Raw genomic sequence first — 16177 nt, forward strand, 5'->3', positions numbered from 1 at the left:
TTCTTCCACCAGATACCCTAAATCATCTCGCTCAAGTTCAAAGTTCCAGAAATCTCTAGAGCAGGGCCAAAATGCCTCCAGTCTCTTTGCTAATACATAACAAGAGTCATGTTTACTCCAGTTCCCAACAAGTTCTTCATCTCCATCTGAGATCACCTCAGCCTAGACCTTATTGTCCATATCACTGTCACCATTTTGGGCAAAGCCGTTCAGCAAGTCTATAGGAAGTTCCCAACTTTCCCACATTTTCTTGTCTTCTTCTGAGCCCTCCAAACTGTTCCAATCTCTGCCTGTTACCCAGTTCCAAAGTCGCTTCCACATTTTTGGGTATCTTCAGCAATGCCCCACTCTACTGCTACCAATTTACTGTATTAGTGCTTTTTCACACTGCTGATAAAGAGATACCCGAGACTGGGAAGAAAAATAGGTTTAATTGAATTTACAGTTCCACATGGCTGCAGAAGCCTCAGAATCATGGTGGGAGGTGAAAGGCACTTCTTAAATGGCAGTGGCAAGAGAAAATGAGGAAGAAGCAAAAGTGGAATCCCCTGATAAACCCATCAGATCTTGTGAGACTTATTCAATATCACAAGAATAGCATGGGAAAGACCAGCCCCCATGATTCAATTACCTCCCCTTGGGTCTCTCCCATAACACATGGGAATTCCGGGAGATACAATTCAAGTTGACATTTGGGTAGGGACACTGCCAAACCATATCACTGATATTGAACATTTTTTCATATGCTTGTTGGCTGCATGTATGTCTTCTTCTGAAAAGTGCCTGTTCATGTCCTTTATACACTTTTTAATGAGGTTATATATTTTTTTTCTTGTAAATTTGTTTAAGTTCCTCATAGATGCTGGATATTAGACCTTTGTCAGATATATAGTTTGCAAATACTTTTCCCATTCTGTAGGTTGTCTGTTTACTCTGTTGATAAGTTTCTTTTGCTGTGCCGAAGCTCTTTAGTTTAATTAGATCCCATTTGTCAATGTTTGCTTTTGTTGCAATTGCTTTTGGTGTCTTTGTCATGAAGTCTTTGCCCCCTATGTCCAGAATGGTATTTCTTAGGTTATCTTCCAGGATTTTTATAGTTTTATGTTTTACATTTAAAATCTTTAATTCATCTCAAGTTGATTTTTGTATATGGTGTAAAGAAGGGATCCAGTTTCAATCTTTTGCACATGGCTAGTCAGTTATCCCAGAACCATTTATTGAATAGGGAGTCCTTTCCTCATTGCTTGTTTTTGTCAACTTTTTCAAAGATCAGGATGGTTGTAGGTGTGTATCCTTATTTCTGGGCTCTCTATTCTGTTCCCTTGGTCTATATGTCTGTTTATGTACCAGTGCCTTGCTGTTTGATTACTAGAGCCCAGTAGTATAGTTTGAAGTTGGGTAACATGATGCCTCGATCTTTGTTCTTTTTGCTTAGGATTGTCTTGACTATGTAGGCTCTTTTTTGGTTCCATATGAATTTTAAAATGGTTTTTCTCTAGTTCTGTGAAGAATGTCATTGGTAGTTTGATATTAATAGCTTTGAATCTGTAAATTCTTTTGGGCAGTATAGCCATTTTAACAAGATTGATTCTTCCTATCCATGACCATGAATGTTTTTCTATTGTTTGTGTTGTCTCATTTCTTTGAGCAGTGTTTTGTGATTCTAATTGTAGAGATCTTTCACCTCCCTGGTTAGCTATATTCCTAGGTATTTTGTTCTTTTTGTGGCAATTGAGAACATTATTGTATTACTGATTCCACTCTTGTGTTGGATGCTGTTGGTTTATAGGAGTGCTAGTGATTTTTGTACATTTATTCTATATCCTAAGACTTTGCCAAAGTTGTTTATCGGCTCAAGGAGCTTTTAGGCTGAGACTTTTGGTTTTCTATATGTAGCATCATGTCATCTGCAAACAGGGATAGTTTGACTTCCCCTCTTCCTATTTGGAAGTCCTTGATTTCTTTCTCTTGTCTCATTGCTCTGGCTAGGATTTCCAGTACAGTGTTGAATAGGAGTGGCGAGAGAGGGTATCTTTGTCTTGTGTCAATTTTCAAGGGGTATGGTTCCAGATTTTGCCCAAACAGTATGATGTTGGCTGTAGGTTTGTTGTAGGTGGCTCTTAGAATTTTAGCAGGAATAGTACCAGCTTTTCTTTGTACAAGTGCAATAATTTGTATTTTAAAGTATGTTTCTTATATGCCTAGTTTATTGAGAGTTTTTAATATGAAACGATGTTGGATTTTGTCAAATGCCTTTGCTGTATCTATTGAGATAATTGTGTGGTTTTTGTGTTTAGTTCTGTTTATATGATGAATCATATTTATTGATTTGCATATATTGATCCAACCTTGCATCCCTGGGATAAAGCCTACTTGATCATGGTGGATTAACTTTTTGATGTGCTGCTGGATTCAATTTGCAAATATATATATAGTTTTAGAGACAGAGTCTCACTCTGTCACCCAGGCTGGAGTGCAGTGGTGTGATCTTGGCTTACTGCAGCCTCGTCCTCCTGGGCTCAAGCAATTTTCCTACCTCAGCCTCCTCAGTACCTTGGAACACAGGTGTGTGTCACTGTACCTGGCTATTTTTTTTTTTTTTTGGTGGGGGGATCAGTGGGTAGAGATGTGATTTTGCCATGTTGTCCAGGTTGGTTTCAAATTCTTGAGCTCAAGTGATCTGCTCACATTGGCCTCCCCAGATGCTGGAATTACAGGCATGAGCCACTGTGCCTGGCCGTTTGCAAGTATTTTGTTGAGGATTTTTGCATCAATTTTCATCAAGGATATTGGCCTGATGTTTTCTTTTATTATTGTGTCTCTGCCAGGTTTTGGTATTGGGAAGATGCTGGCTTCCTAGAATGAGTTCAGGAGGAATCCCTCTTTCTCAATTTTTTGGAAAAGTTTCAGTAAGAATGGTACCAGCTCTTCTTTGTACATCTGGTAGAATTTGACTGTGAATCCTTCTGGTCCTAGGCTTTTTTGGGGGCTTGGGGGTTAGTAAGCTATTTATTACTGCTTTGGTTTCAGTTTCAGAGCTTGTTATTGGCCTGTTCAGGGAATCCATTTCTTCCTGGTTCAGTCCTTAGTATATGTATCCGTCCTGGAATTTATCCATCTCTTCTAGGTTTTCTAGTTTGTGTGCATGGAAGTGTTTGTAGTAGTCTCTCATGGTTGTTTGTATTTCTGTGGAGTCGGTGGTAACATCCCCTTGGTAATTTCTAATTGTGTTTATTTGGATCTTCTCTCTTCTGCTTTATTAGACTGACTAGTGGCCTATTTATCTTATTAATTTTTTCAAAAACCAACCCCTGAATTTGTCGATCTTTTATATGGTTTTTTGTGTCTCAGTCTCCTTGAGTTCAGCTCTGATTTTGATTGTTTCTTGTCTTCTGCTAACTTTGGGGTTGGTTTGCTCTTGCTTCTCTATTGCTTCTAGTTGTGATGCTAGGTGGTTAATTTGAGATCTTTGTAACTTTTTGGTGTGGGCATTTAATGCTATAAATCTCCCTCTTTTTTATTGTACTTTATGTTCTAGGGTACATGTGCACAACATGCAGGTTTGTAACATATGTATACATGTGCCATGTTGGTGTGTTGCACCCATTAACGCGTCATTTACATTAGGTATATCTCCTAATGCTATCCCTCCCCACTGTCCCCTCCCCACAATAGGTCCCGGTGTATGATGTTCCCCTTCCTGTGTCCAAGTGATCTCATTGTTCAGTTCCCACCTATGAGTGAGAACATGCGGTGTTTGGTTTTCTGTTCTTGCAATAGTTTGCTGAGAATGCTGGTTTACAGCTGCATCCATGTCCCTACAAAGGACACAAACTCATCCTTTTTTATGGCTGCATAGTATTCCATGGTGTATATGTGCCACATTTTCTTAATCCAGTCTGTCACTGATGGACATTTGGGTTGATTCCAAGTCTTTGCTATTGTGAATAGTGCCGCAATAAATATACGTGTGCATGTGTCTTTATAGCAGCATGATTCATAATTCTTTGAGTATATACCCAGTAATGGGATGGCTGGGTCAAATAGTATTTCTAGTTCTAGATCCTTGAGGAATCGCCACACTGTCTTCCACAATGGTTGAACTAGTTTACAGTCCCATCAACAGTGTAAAAGTGTTCCTATTTCTCCACATCCTCTCCAGCACCTGTTGTTTCCTGATTTTTTAATGATGGCCATTCTAACTGGTGTGAGATGGTATCTCATTGTGGTTTTGATGTGCATTTCTCTGATGGTGAGTGATGATGAGCATTTTTTCATGTGTCTGTTGGCTGTATGAATGTCTTCTTTTGAGAAGTGTCTGTTCATATCCTTTGCCCACTTTTTGATGGGGTTGTTTGCTTTTTTCTTGTAAATTTGTTTGAGTTCTTTGTAGGTTCTGGATATTAGCCCTTTGATGAGTAGATTGCAAAATTTTTCTCCCATTCTGTAGGTTGCCTGTTCACTCTGATGGTAGTTTCTTTTATTGTGCAGAAGCTCTTTAGTTTAATGAGATCCCATTTGTCAATTTTGGCTTTTGCTGCTGTTGCTTTTGGTGTTTTAGACATGAAGTCCTTGCCCATGCCTATGTCCTGAATGGTATTACCTAGGTTTTGTTCTAGGGTTTTTATGGTTTTAGGTCTAACATTTAAGTCTCTAATCCATCTTGAATTAATTTTCATATAAGGAGTAAGGAAAGGATCCAGTTTCAGCTTTCTACTTATGGCTAGCCAATTTTCCCAGCACCATTTATTAAATAGGGAATCCTTTCCCTGTTTCTTGTATACCACTGTTAACACTTCTCCTCTGGCTAGGCCTTGTTTAAATGCTCCCTCTGGAGGGGCATAGTTGCTCACACCTGTAATCCCAGCACTTTGGGAGGCCAAGATGGGAGGATTGCTTGAGCCCAGGAGTTTGAGACCAGTCTGGGCAACATGGTGAAACCCCATCTCTACTAAAATACAAAAATTAGCCAGACGTGGTGGCGCATGCCTGTGGTCCTAGCTACTTGGGAAGCTGAAGTGGGAGGATCACCTGAGCCCAGGAAGGTTGAAGCTGCAGTGAGCCGTGATCACACCACTGCACTCCAGCCTGGGCAACAGAGTGAGACTCTGTCTCAAAAACACGTGTATGCGCGCATGTGCGCGTGTGCGCGCACACACACACACACACACACATCTTATTCCCTCCGTGAGTGGATGTCCACTGAGTTCAGTCTGCTTTTCCTTTCTGCTTTAACAGGACAGCACTGAGTTTAATGCCTCACAATTGCTGTGCTCCCCCTCCCCCAGTGCCCAGAGACCCTCTCCGTACCTTGCCACCACTGTTGGGGGGTTGTAGGAGGGATTTTTGCCAGTGATTTTAGGCTGTGTTTTCTATCTCTTCAGTGCCTCTTTCAGTGATACAAAGCTAAAATCAGGTACTATGAGGGCTCATCTGATTTTTGGTTCTTACAAAGGTGTTTTATCTGGGTAGATGGTTGTTAAATTGGTGTCCTTGCAGGCGGATGATGGGTAGAGTCTTCTGCCTTCTTGCTCTGCCTCGAGCCTCTATACTGTCTTCTGAAGACACCTTTATTTGCTACTGTTGTTATTGTACTTATTTTCTCTGTATTATAATTGCTTTGTTTCCTTTCCTGTCTCTTTTATTACTCTGTTAATTCCTAGAGGGCAGAAACTAACTTCTGCACTAAACCACATTGCCTCAACATTGCGAAAAAATCGATCATCTTGTCAAAAGCAAGTATGATCACTGAAAAGAAACTAAAATGCAAACGTGGTAGGAGTGTAGACTTTTAAAAAGGAAACTGACATTTGAAGAAAGAGTCAATGCAAATAATAAAGAAATTTAATCAAATCATATAACATGCTACTCTTGAATTTTGACTTAGGTTTAAGTGATTAAAGGAGTTTGAGAGAATTTGAAATAAAAGAGGGAATATTTATTATTTACTCCTTGCCTAGTATGTGGCAGACACTGTGGTGAGTGGCTTGGATGTGATCCATGTACTCAGGGTTTACATTTTTCATAGAACAGATTAACTAAATAGTTTGAGAATTTAAAATTAATAATTGCTCTAATTTAATTGATTTTACATTAAATCGATATGTCAATGCCTTATTAAAAATCATTTTATGTAGTATAGGTGCTAAGAAAATTGTTGATCTTAGTAACAGGAGGTGGTATAAAAAAATCTTTGGATTTTTGGTCCTTGTAAAAAGTTATCCTTGGTCCTTGTAGAAAGCTATCCTTATAATTTATCAAGTGTTTACACTTTTCTTTATTGTCTAATTATTCTTCCTATTTATCAGTTAATTGACATAGGAGAGAGTATAGCTATTCCAGATGAATTTACCGAACAAGAAAAGCAGTCTGGAGATTGGTGGAAGCGTTTGGTGTCAGCAGGAATAGCTAGCGCGGTTGCACGGACATTCACAGCACCTTTAGACCGCTTGAAAGTCATGATGCAGGTTTTTTGCTCACCTTACCTACCCTTTAAGAGTTAAAGTAACTTGAAAAGTCTTTGGCAGCTTTCAAAAAAGGTTTTAAAAAGTGTTTTGGCACATACTGCTTCTCATTAAAAGTTTACATTTTCCTGAAAATGTAAATGCTAGTTTTCAATATTAAAAGATTTCTTAATTTTCTTAAATAAGCTACTGTGTATTCAAATCAGTTTTTATTTTAAACAATAATAGAACTGCTCTATTAGAATCTTTTCAAAAAATTAGCTAAATTTATGAAAGAAATGAGAAGATATCATTAGACTTTGTATTGGTTATCTCTAACCTTGGCACCAACATAATAGCATGGTTCTATTCTACCATTTAATTACTAAGAATATTTCCAAGAGGCAGAAAATAAGTTGTTTACAGTTTATTATTATATTTTGTTTAATTACATTTCCTTCATTGAAAATGGATTTTCAACAGTAGTTATAAAATAGTGCATGGCTTAATGTGTTAATTATCATAAGTAGAATCCACAACTAAAATTTGATATTTGCGGAATACTTTCTCTGCAAGGATATAAAAATTGATAATCCACAACCTAATGAACTTAAATTTCAAATTAAATTTACATAAGTGGGTGTTTTACTATCTTTTGCTTTTTGGTAATGGTGACATTTTAGTAATGGATTATGAACAGTTATTACATAAAGTGAATTAATTGTGTCATAAGTTTAATGTCACATGTTTAAGAACTATTTAGTTTATACTCTTGCCTCATTCTGAAAAATGATTTATCTTAATTAGGAATTAAACTTACATAAATATATCATTTATGGAAAATATAGGTTGTTAGAAGGATAGCTTTTGCGGGGGAAACACTTCATTCACTAATTCCACATGTATTTATTTAGGGTCAATTATGTACTAGCTGCTTTAATAGGCATTAGAGACTATAGGAAAATGTTAGATGTAGTTTTTGTCCTTAGAGAATTTACAAGCTTTCTTGGACAATAGTTAGTTAGATAGGTAATAATAAAATGTGATATAAGTGCTATCTACCCAGACAGATGATGCACATAGTACTGTGGGAGTACCAAGGGGAGTAAATACTATTTCCCCGTATGCCTAATATTTCTTACATAAATATAGGGTGAGATTCTGCTTAATGCATCCCGTGGAGATAAACCTTTAATTCAGTGGGCTACGTGTAGGGAATATACTTTGAATGGCATTAGACAGTAAGACACACAACCCACCATCCTTCCGCATGTTTGATTCCATCTGTGATCTATATTCTTTTCAGATAGGTGACTCAGTTCAGTCAGTCCTTAGGTAAGAGCAGGAGTTGAAAATTCTGTATTGCAAGTGGAAATATAAAACAGCTTCCTCAATAACTATGCCTGTCAGAAAATTAAATAATGAAGTTTAAAGGAGAAAGATACAGACATACAATGCTACACAGAGATAGAGACATGTAGGGAGATGAGAAACATGGAAAAGGGACCAAGAGTAAAAATAACGACAATGTATTTGTCATGCGCCTGTCATATGCTAGGCACTAAAAATACAAAGATGAAAAAGCATATTTCTTATACTCCAGGACCTTACAGAGATACAAACAACATATCTACATGATGATGATGATAATATTGAAAACAATAATTGTCAATTAATTGTACATAATCACTGTGTGCAAGATAGAAAATTATATTTATGGCTATTGTAAGGACACAGGGTAGGGGTAATCAGTTCTCTGAGGGCATGGAAAAGAGTCAGTGGATTAGGGACGGAGCAAATGGGGGATCTGAAAAGAGTGAAAAAAGAGAAAGGAGTAAGGGAGGTGGATAGAGAAGAGTAGGAAGAGGATGGGAGAGAGAAACATAAAAAAGATAAGGAAAACAGGGGAAAAAAGAGGAGGGAAGATGATAGATACAAGCGAGTTAGAAGTGGGGTGAGGAGAGTACTATAATGAGAAACAAAGGAAGGAAGGGAAAGCAGGAAGGAGTCACTGCCCTTTTATGCTATTCTGGGTTGGATCTCTTGGCTTTCATTTATCCTTATATTTGACAGTGAAAATGGGTTCATTAGAACTTGTGCACTCTATTGATAGAGGTATTATTGTGTGAGCTTCACACAACTGGAAAAGAATTCTGTGAAATAGAGGAAGATATGTATTGTGGTCAGAGGTAGTTTAATATGGTTCGTGAGCAGAGACTTTACAGTCAGAGAGCCCTGGGTTGGAATTTTTGATACTTTAATCACTTTTTCTGATCCACAGACCTGTAGGTGGTTTTTACTCCTCCTTTTTTAAAGCAATTATTCATAATTTTATGATGAACACCACTATTTATTAATCTTTTTTCATATTTAAGATTACTTGTTTAAAAAATTCCTAGTTTAAGTAATAATATGAACATTTTTAAGGCTATACATATTTTACCAAATTTTTTTCTAAATTTGTTCTACCCACAGAAGATAATGTTCATTTTGCCTTGTTCTCCCATGATTTTTCTCTTACTTTATAGGCAGGAGGGCATTTTATTAACATTTAACTTTACTTTCTTAAAAATAGCATTTTTTCTTATTATAACACACTAGAAAAATGGGAAAACACAGAAAAGGATAAAGGAAGACATGAAAATGACCTGTACTCCTCATGTATGAGGTTGTTAGGGATGCTGTAACAAAGTTCTGCAAACTGACTGGCTTAAATAACAGAAACTTATTGTCTTGGTTCTGGAGGCTAGAAATCGAAAATCAAGGTGTCGGCAGGGTTGGTTCCTTTTGAGGGGTGTGAGAGAGAATCTGTTCCAGGTCTCTTTCCTAGGCTTGCAGAAGGCGGTCCTCTCTATCTCTTCACATTGTTTCCTCTCTGTGTGTGTCATGTCTCTGTGTCCAAATTTCCTTTCATAAGGATGCCAGTCAGAGTAGGGCACACCCTAATGATGTCACTTTAACTGGTTAAAGACCCTGTCTCTAGGTCACATTCTGAGGGAATGAGGATTAGGACTTCAACATACAAATTTTGGGAGACACATGTTAACCCATAACACCTTGCCACCCAGGAATATCCACTGTTGAAAGTTTGATGTATTTTCATTTATCCTTTTCTCATTGCATATATCAATGCACTCTTTAATAATCTTGTAGTATATTTGTACCATCAACATATCTTGTTTATGCTAAAATTCTCTGGTAATTAAGTTATTTCTGTTTTTTTAAGTTGTCCTTTTTTCTTTGATGTGTTAGATTAAAGTATGTATTTTGGCACAAGAAAATATTAACATATCAGTTTTAGATGTCTCTGAGGGAAAATTAAAACTGTTGAAAATCATGAATTTATGCATAATGTATATTTATTTTTATTAGCAATAGCAATACCAATACCATAAAGCCAGCAAAATGAATTGAAAAGTAAATAAATGTGCTATTTATTTATAGGTTCATAGTTTAAAGTCAAGGAAAATGAGATTGATTAGTGGCCTTGAGCAGTTGGTAAAAGAAGGAGGAATTTTTTCCCTTTGGCGAGGAAATGGTGTAAATGTTTTAAAAATTGCACCAGAGACGGCACTCAAGGTTGGGGCCTATGAACAGGTAACAACATTTTTGTCTGTGGAATTTTAAACAAAAATCAGATTTTAAATTTAATTTTCAAAAATTCATATTCTCATGAAAGAGAAAACTGGAGTGTGTACAAGCAGTAGTTTTCAATGTAAATATTAATGACTGTGTATTCTCATTTGATTTTTTGTGTTTTCATATTGCTATGGTTTACAAGAGAAGTTCCATAAATTACTCTATATTATAACTGATGTCTTTTAGTATATCTTTTAATTTCAATGTCAGTGTAGGAAGTCTTCACAAAACATTTCATCATTGATTTTATCTTTGAACAATTTGAAAATTTTACAGAAATTTCAGTTCATTTGTTAATGAATATAGAGGATCAACATCTTAATTTAGTCAAGTGAAGAGATGAAAAAAATGCATTGAATTTTAAAATTTGTTAATCTCATTTAAATTATTCACTTTGAGATGAGATATGTCTATTTTCAAATATTATAAGATATTAGCATCATATAAGAGTCCAAGAGTGCTCTGGGTGCCTCTCAAGTTTTCCATCTTCACTGTAAAATCTTGTAGTAATTCTCCTTTCTTTAAACATTTTTATAGCATATAGCATTAAATAGCTTATTTTGCAGACTCTTGTTTATAAGGTCACCAGAACCTCAACATTTTAAGAAAATATTAAAGAATGATCATATCCTTTTCCAACCCAAACAGTTGAAAAGCAAGTAGATGGATGAGTAGGACTCTGGACTTAGTTGTAATGCATGCACATCTTAAAAACATGCATCTCTTACTTAAGTGGGGATTGACTTACTCATTCAGCAAGTATTTCTTTTATTAACTAATTTCTCTTGAATACTTAGTGTGATCAGCTTCTTTTCTAGGTGATGGAAGTGTCATAGCAAATAAAACAGGAAACCTACCAACCAACCAACCAAACAACAAAAACCCGACTTCCTTTGTCAGAATTGTATTAGAATATAGGTAGGAGGAGACAATAACTAAAGAAGTGAAATATACGGTATGCCATGTGGTGACAATGGCTATGGGGAAAAGAGGATAGAAATTGGAAATAGAAATTGATAACTCTTTCAAGGATTTTTGCTGTGAAGAGAAGGGAAATGCAATGGTAACTGGAGAAGGTATGGGATTAAGAGAATGTTTTTCTAGAAATTGAAGAGGCAACGTTTGTATGCTTAGGAGAATAATCCACGGGAGGGGGTACAAGTGATAATACAGGAAAGGAGGGGAGTGTTGGTAGGGGATTGTCCTTAAATCTTTGAGTGGGTGAGAGGAGATGGGAGCTAATGGTCATGGACGGGTTTGACTTTGGTGAAGCATTTTATCCATAGTTACAGAAGTGCTACTATGTGGACACAGTCATAGCAGGTTTGTGGAAGCATTTTTCCTAGTGCTTCAGTTTCTTCCATGAAATGGGAAGCAAGGACATGTTGGATGTTTGAAGAAACAGAGGGTATGAAATAGTCTTCTAGGAGAGTGGAAGAGCAAATGGATTGAGGAAACATAATAAGATTTCTGGCAGCAAAGGTGCAGTTGAAGTCAGTAGTTATGAATTTAAAGTGATATCAGGCAGCATGTAGATCTATAAAATCTTGTTTTCAATAGGTTTTGAACTCTGGCAGTTTCATATATCTAAATATTTATTGTGTGCCTACCATGTGCTAGCTAGGTCCCATGTCTGGGAATACATGAAAGAACAAGATAAATACTGTGTTTGGCCTTCTAGATCTTACATTCTATCAAAACTAGATATTAAAATTTAAGAAGTGTTTATTTAAATGCAAATATCAATTTAGGCCAGGCACAGTGGCTCACATCTATAGTCCCAGCACTTTGGGAGGCTGAGATGAGGGGATCACTTAGGCCCAGGAATTCAAGACCAGCTTAGGCAACATAGTGAGATCCTGTTTCTATAAAAAATAAAAATAAAATTGGCCAGATTTGGAGGCACACTCCTGTATTCCCAGCTACTTGGGAGGCTGAGGTGGGAGGATTTCTTGGCACTAGAAGTTTGAGGCTGCAGTGGGATGTGATTGTGCAGCTGCAATCCATCCTGGGTGACAGAGTGAGACCCTGTTTCTTTAAAAAACAAAAAAGAAAACTATGTTGCAAAGTATAAAAGAAGCATACCAGTGTGTATATTCATGATTATTACTAGGAATATGCATGTTGTTATTTGTGAGGTAAGGCACAGATGGAAAAAAAATGGCCTGTACCGTAAATCATCAGTATGTCATCCTCACTATTTATGGTGATACACAGGTGGCATAAAGGACACTCCAGGTAAATGTACTGTTTATTACTAACAGGACTTTGGTTTCAAATTTCTTTCTTGTCTTCAACCCTGATGAGCTGGAGTGGATCAAAATCTGCAACAAAGGACATCCTTTTCTCTATTTAGTGCCAAGCTTGATTAGAGGCAGACTGAAGTAGTCCATTTCATACTTCTGCTCCCTTAGGACCCATCCTGATTCCTGATAGCTTTCCAAGGGCACACCACCTTATGGGGGAAAAAGAGAATGAAAGGAATGCCACAGAAGATGCAAAAACCAGAAGTTGCTGCTGCCCAATTTTATTTATTAATATAATCTCATTTGTTTCCTCACTGTCTAGAAGCCCTACCTTCTCTGGTTAACCCACTTTTCACTTCCCTAGATTTTTCCTGAGGACTCAGTTTTTTTCCTTAACCCATAGCAGAGCACCTTATCATGGGAGGAGTGTTGCATGGGGTGAGGTAAAATAAGTTGTAATATAGGTTGTATTTTACTTCTTGGACCCTGTATAAAGTTCTTATCCCAGCATTATCCATACTTAACATGTCCAGTACTGCTGCTTGACAAGTATTGCTTTTCAAGTAAAAGAATTTTTTTGTTATTCCTTAACAAGTTGTGCTTTTCCTGTCTCCTTGATTTTGCTCACACTTTCTTTCTAGTTGAGTTACCCTTTTTCTCCTTTTAACATATCTAAATTATTTCAAGAACTGAAGTCTTTCCCTTCCGGAGAAGTAACCTATTTCGGTGTCTGCTCTTTCTGCCCTAGTATATTTATTGCTTGTACCACTTATGTAAACTAGAATTAGGTTTAGATGCATGTGACAGAAAACTCCAAACAATAGTGACTTAAATAAGATAGAAATTTCTTTCTTTCTCACAAAGTCTGAGGATAGGGAATTTAGGACTGGTATGGAAGTGCCTTGAAGGTGAAAAGAAACTCACTTGCATCCAGCTCACTGTTTACCATCTGTAGAGTATGATCCTTGTCTCCATGAGTCTGAGCTGGAACTCCAGCAATGACATGTAAGTTTTATGCAACAACTAGGGGAAGAAGCAAAGAAGGGCATGTCCCCTTCCATGCAGGACACTTCCACAAAGTGACATACAATACTTATGCTTATATATTATAAACCAAAACTTGGACACATGAACGCATCTAGTTGAAAGGAATCTAATTATATAGTCTTTAGCTGGGAAACAATATGTACAACTGTAAATTTTTGTTTCTTAGGAAAAAAGGAAGATTGATTCTTGGGATACCACCAGCAGCCTCTGCCACTTAACCAGTTTGTGTCCTCTCTTTTAAAACCTATGTTTTAAACAATGTCTTCTAGAAAAATAGTATGATTCTTTAGAATAGGGACCATAGCATCATTCCCAGAATAGTGCCAGCACATCACTGAGTATTACTAAGAGCCTAGTGTCATTATTTTATAGATGTAAAAATTGAGGCAAGAGAAGATAAATTACTTGAAGTGACACATTTAGTTGGCAATACAGTCAGAGTCAGAATCCTGTCCTTGGTCCCAGTTCTTCTACCTTGGGACAATGTTTCTAATACTATGTTAGAGTATAGGTCCTCAATCAGACTGGTAGGACATATCAGTGTGGCTTTAAGTGGTTAACTGAGATTTGTAAATTATGATTAATAGTAGTTGAATACCAAAGTTTACGAGTGATTTACTCAAAAGGGAGATTTTATAGGGTAATACTTAAGGTCTGGCACTGGAACCAAGCTTTCTAAGTTCAAATCCTAGCTCTACCACTTGCTAGCTATGCAAAATACAGCAAGCTTCTTAACCTCTGTGTGCTTCAGTTTTCTTACATGTTCCTTAACTTAAAATAGAAGAAATAATGATTAGAGTTGTTGTGGGAATTAAGTGAATTAACATGTATATAAAGTGCCTAGAACAATATCTGACACAAGCATTTATATGCATTTTCTATTTTTTTTTTTTTTGTAATAGACAAGGCTATATCTTTAACATAATGGGCACTTTTACTTACTTGCAGCTAGGAGAGAAAAGAGGGCCTTATACTGGCATGTGTGGAATTGTACATAAAACATAACCCGTGGAAATGTGTGGCAAATGTGAATGTCAATTGTCATGTGTTCAGCTGGAAAAAATGTCTAAAAAATTAACAGATATTTTAGATTGTCAGGGTCTGCAAAACCACCCCCAGGTTCAGTGATTTGCTAGGAGTACTCACAGGACTCAGTGTATAGTCACACGTGTGGCTACAATTCATTACAGTGAAAGGATACAAAGCAAAATTGCCAAAGAGAAAAGGTGCATAGGGTGAAGACCAGAGGAAACCAGATGTAAGCTTTCAAGTGTCCCATAGAGTCACATTCCACATGCTTAAATCCTCCAGCAATGAGTTATAATAACACATGAAATGTCTATCCCATTAGAGACTTAGTGCCCAAGGTTTCACTGGGGTTGGTCACGTAAGTACCCTCTGCATGGCATGTTCCAATATTTCAGACTCCCACAAGGAAAGCAGATATTCAGCTCAAATAATATTGCTTGCATAAAAAGTTTAGGCACAGCGAGCCATTCTTATCAGGGAATGATGGGAACCCTTCCCAAATCCAAGTTACCAAACACCAGCCAAGGGCCAACTTTGAGGGCAGTCTTTTCTAAAGATAGCAGTTTCAGTCCTGCTATATTAACTCTTTTCTTCACACAAACCATTTTAGAAATGTCACCATGAAGGGTAAAAAATTTCCTGGTAAACTTTTAGCTTAAAAAAAAAATACTATCTAATTCTTTGGCATCAAGGGATGCTATTATTTCTTTCTTTTATTTATTTATTTTTATTATTATTTCTTATATCTTTTTTTGCCTGTTCTTTCCCCGTACAGCTTTATTGAGGTATAACTGACAATTAAAAAGTTGTATATTTAAGGTATACAACTTGATGATTTGATATACCTGTACATTGTGAGGTGATAATCAAAATCAAGCCAATTAACATGCCCATCGTTTCACATCATAACCAGCTTCTTTTTGGAAATGTGTGATGAGAACCTTTAAGATCTATTCTCTTAGCAAAATTTCAAGTGTACAATACATTGTTGTTAACCATATTCACAGTGTTGCACGTTAAATCTCCAGAACTGATTAACTTTGAATAACTGAAACTTTGTACCCTTTGACCAATGTCTTCCCATTTCTGCCTCCTCCCAGGCCCTTGCAATCATCATTCTACTCTCTGCTTCTGTGAGTTTGACTATTTTCGATTCCACATATAAGTAAGATTGTGTAGTATTTGTCTTTCTGCATTTGGTTCATTTCACTTAGCGTAATGTCCTCCAGGTTCATCCCTGTTGTAAGTGGCAGGATTTATTTCTTTTTAAAGACTAAATAATATTCCATCGTATGGATTGTATGTATTCTGTTGTAATATTCCATTATATACCACATTTTCTTTAACCATTTATTCATCAATGGACATTTAGGTTACCTCCATATCTTGGCTATTGTGAATAATGCTGAAATGAACATCAGAGTGCAATTATCCCTTTGAGATACTGATTTCATTTCCTTTGGATATATACCCAGAAGTGTGATTGCTGGATCATCAGGTAGTTCTGTTTTAAATTTTTTGAGGAACCTACATATTGTTCTCTATATGGATATAGCAATTTATATACCATCATGAGTGTATAAGAATTCTTTTATTCTTTTTTAATTCACATTCATAACACTTGTTATCTCTTGTCTTTCTGATAGTAGTCCTTCTAAAAGGTGTGAGGTGGTTTCTCTTTGTGGTTTTGGCTTGCATTTCCCTGTTTATTAGTGATGTTGAGCAGCTTTTCATATACCTGCTGGCCATTTGTATGTCTTCTTTGAGAAAATG

General features: G+C 36.7%; 1 protein-coding gene and 1 long non-coding RNA gene across 4 annotated transcripts in view; one reads left to right on the forward strand and one right to left on the reverse strand.

Moving 5' to 3' along the window:
* Positions 1-16177, forward strand: part of LOC126929750 (calcium-binding mitochondrial carrier protein SCaMC-1-like) — a 72942-nt gene that overhangs the window by 35718 nt on the left and 21047 nt on the right. Inside the window, exons 5-6 of one of the 2 annotated variants that reach the window (XM_050746418.1) lie at positions 6309-6467; positions 9888-10040. In XM_050746418.1, the coding sequence (XP_050602375.1) occupies positions 6309-6467; positions 9888-10040 (312 nt within the window). The remainder of the gene's footprint in view (positions 1-6308; positions 6468-9887; positions 10041-16177) is intronic. The other variant, XM_050746423.1, reaches the window with a different exon arrangement.
* Positions 12311-16177, reverse strand: part of LOC126930283 (uncharacterized) — a 47721-nt gene continuing 43854 nt past the window's right edge. For both annotated transcript variants that reach the window (XR_007717552.1, XR_007717553.1), the window contains exon 5: positions 12311-12537. This is a non-coding gene — a long non-coding RNA (uncharacterized LOC126930283). The remainder of the gene's footprint in view (positions 12538-16177) is intronic.

This window comes from Macaca thibetana, chromosome 1 (assembly GCF_024542745.1).
Source record: "Macaca thibetana thibetana isolate TM-01 chromosome 1, ASM2454274v1, whole genome shotgun sequence".
In the NCBI taxonomy this organism is placed as follows: domain Eukaryota; kingdom Metazoa; phylum Chordata; class Mammalia; order Primates; family Cercopithecidae; genus Macaca; species Macaca thibetana.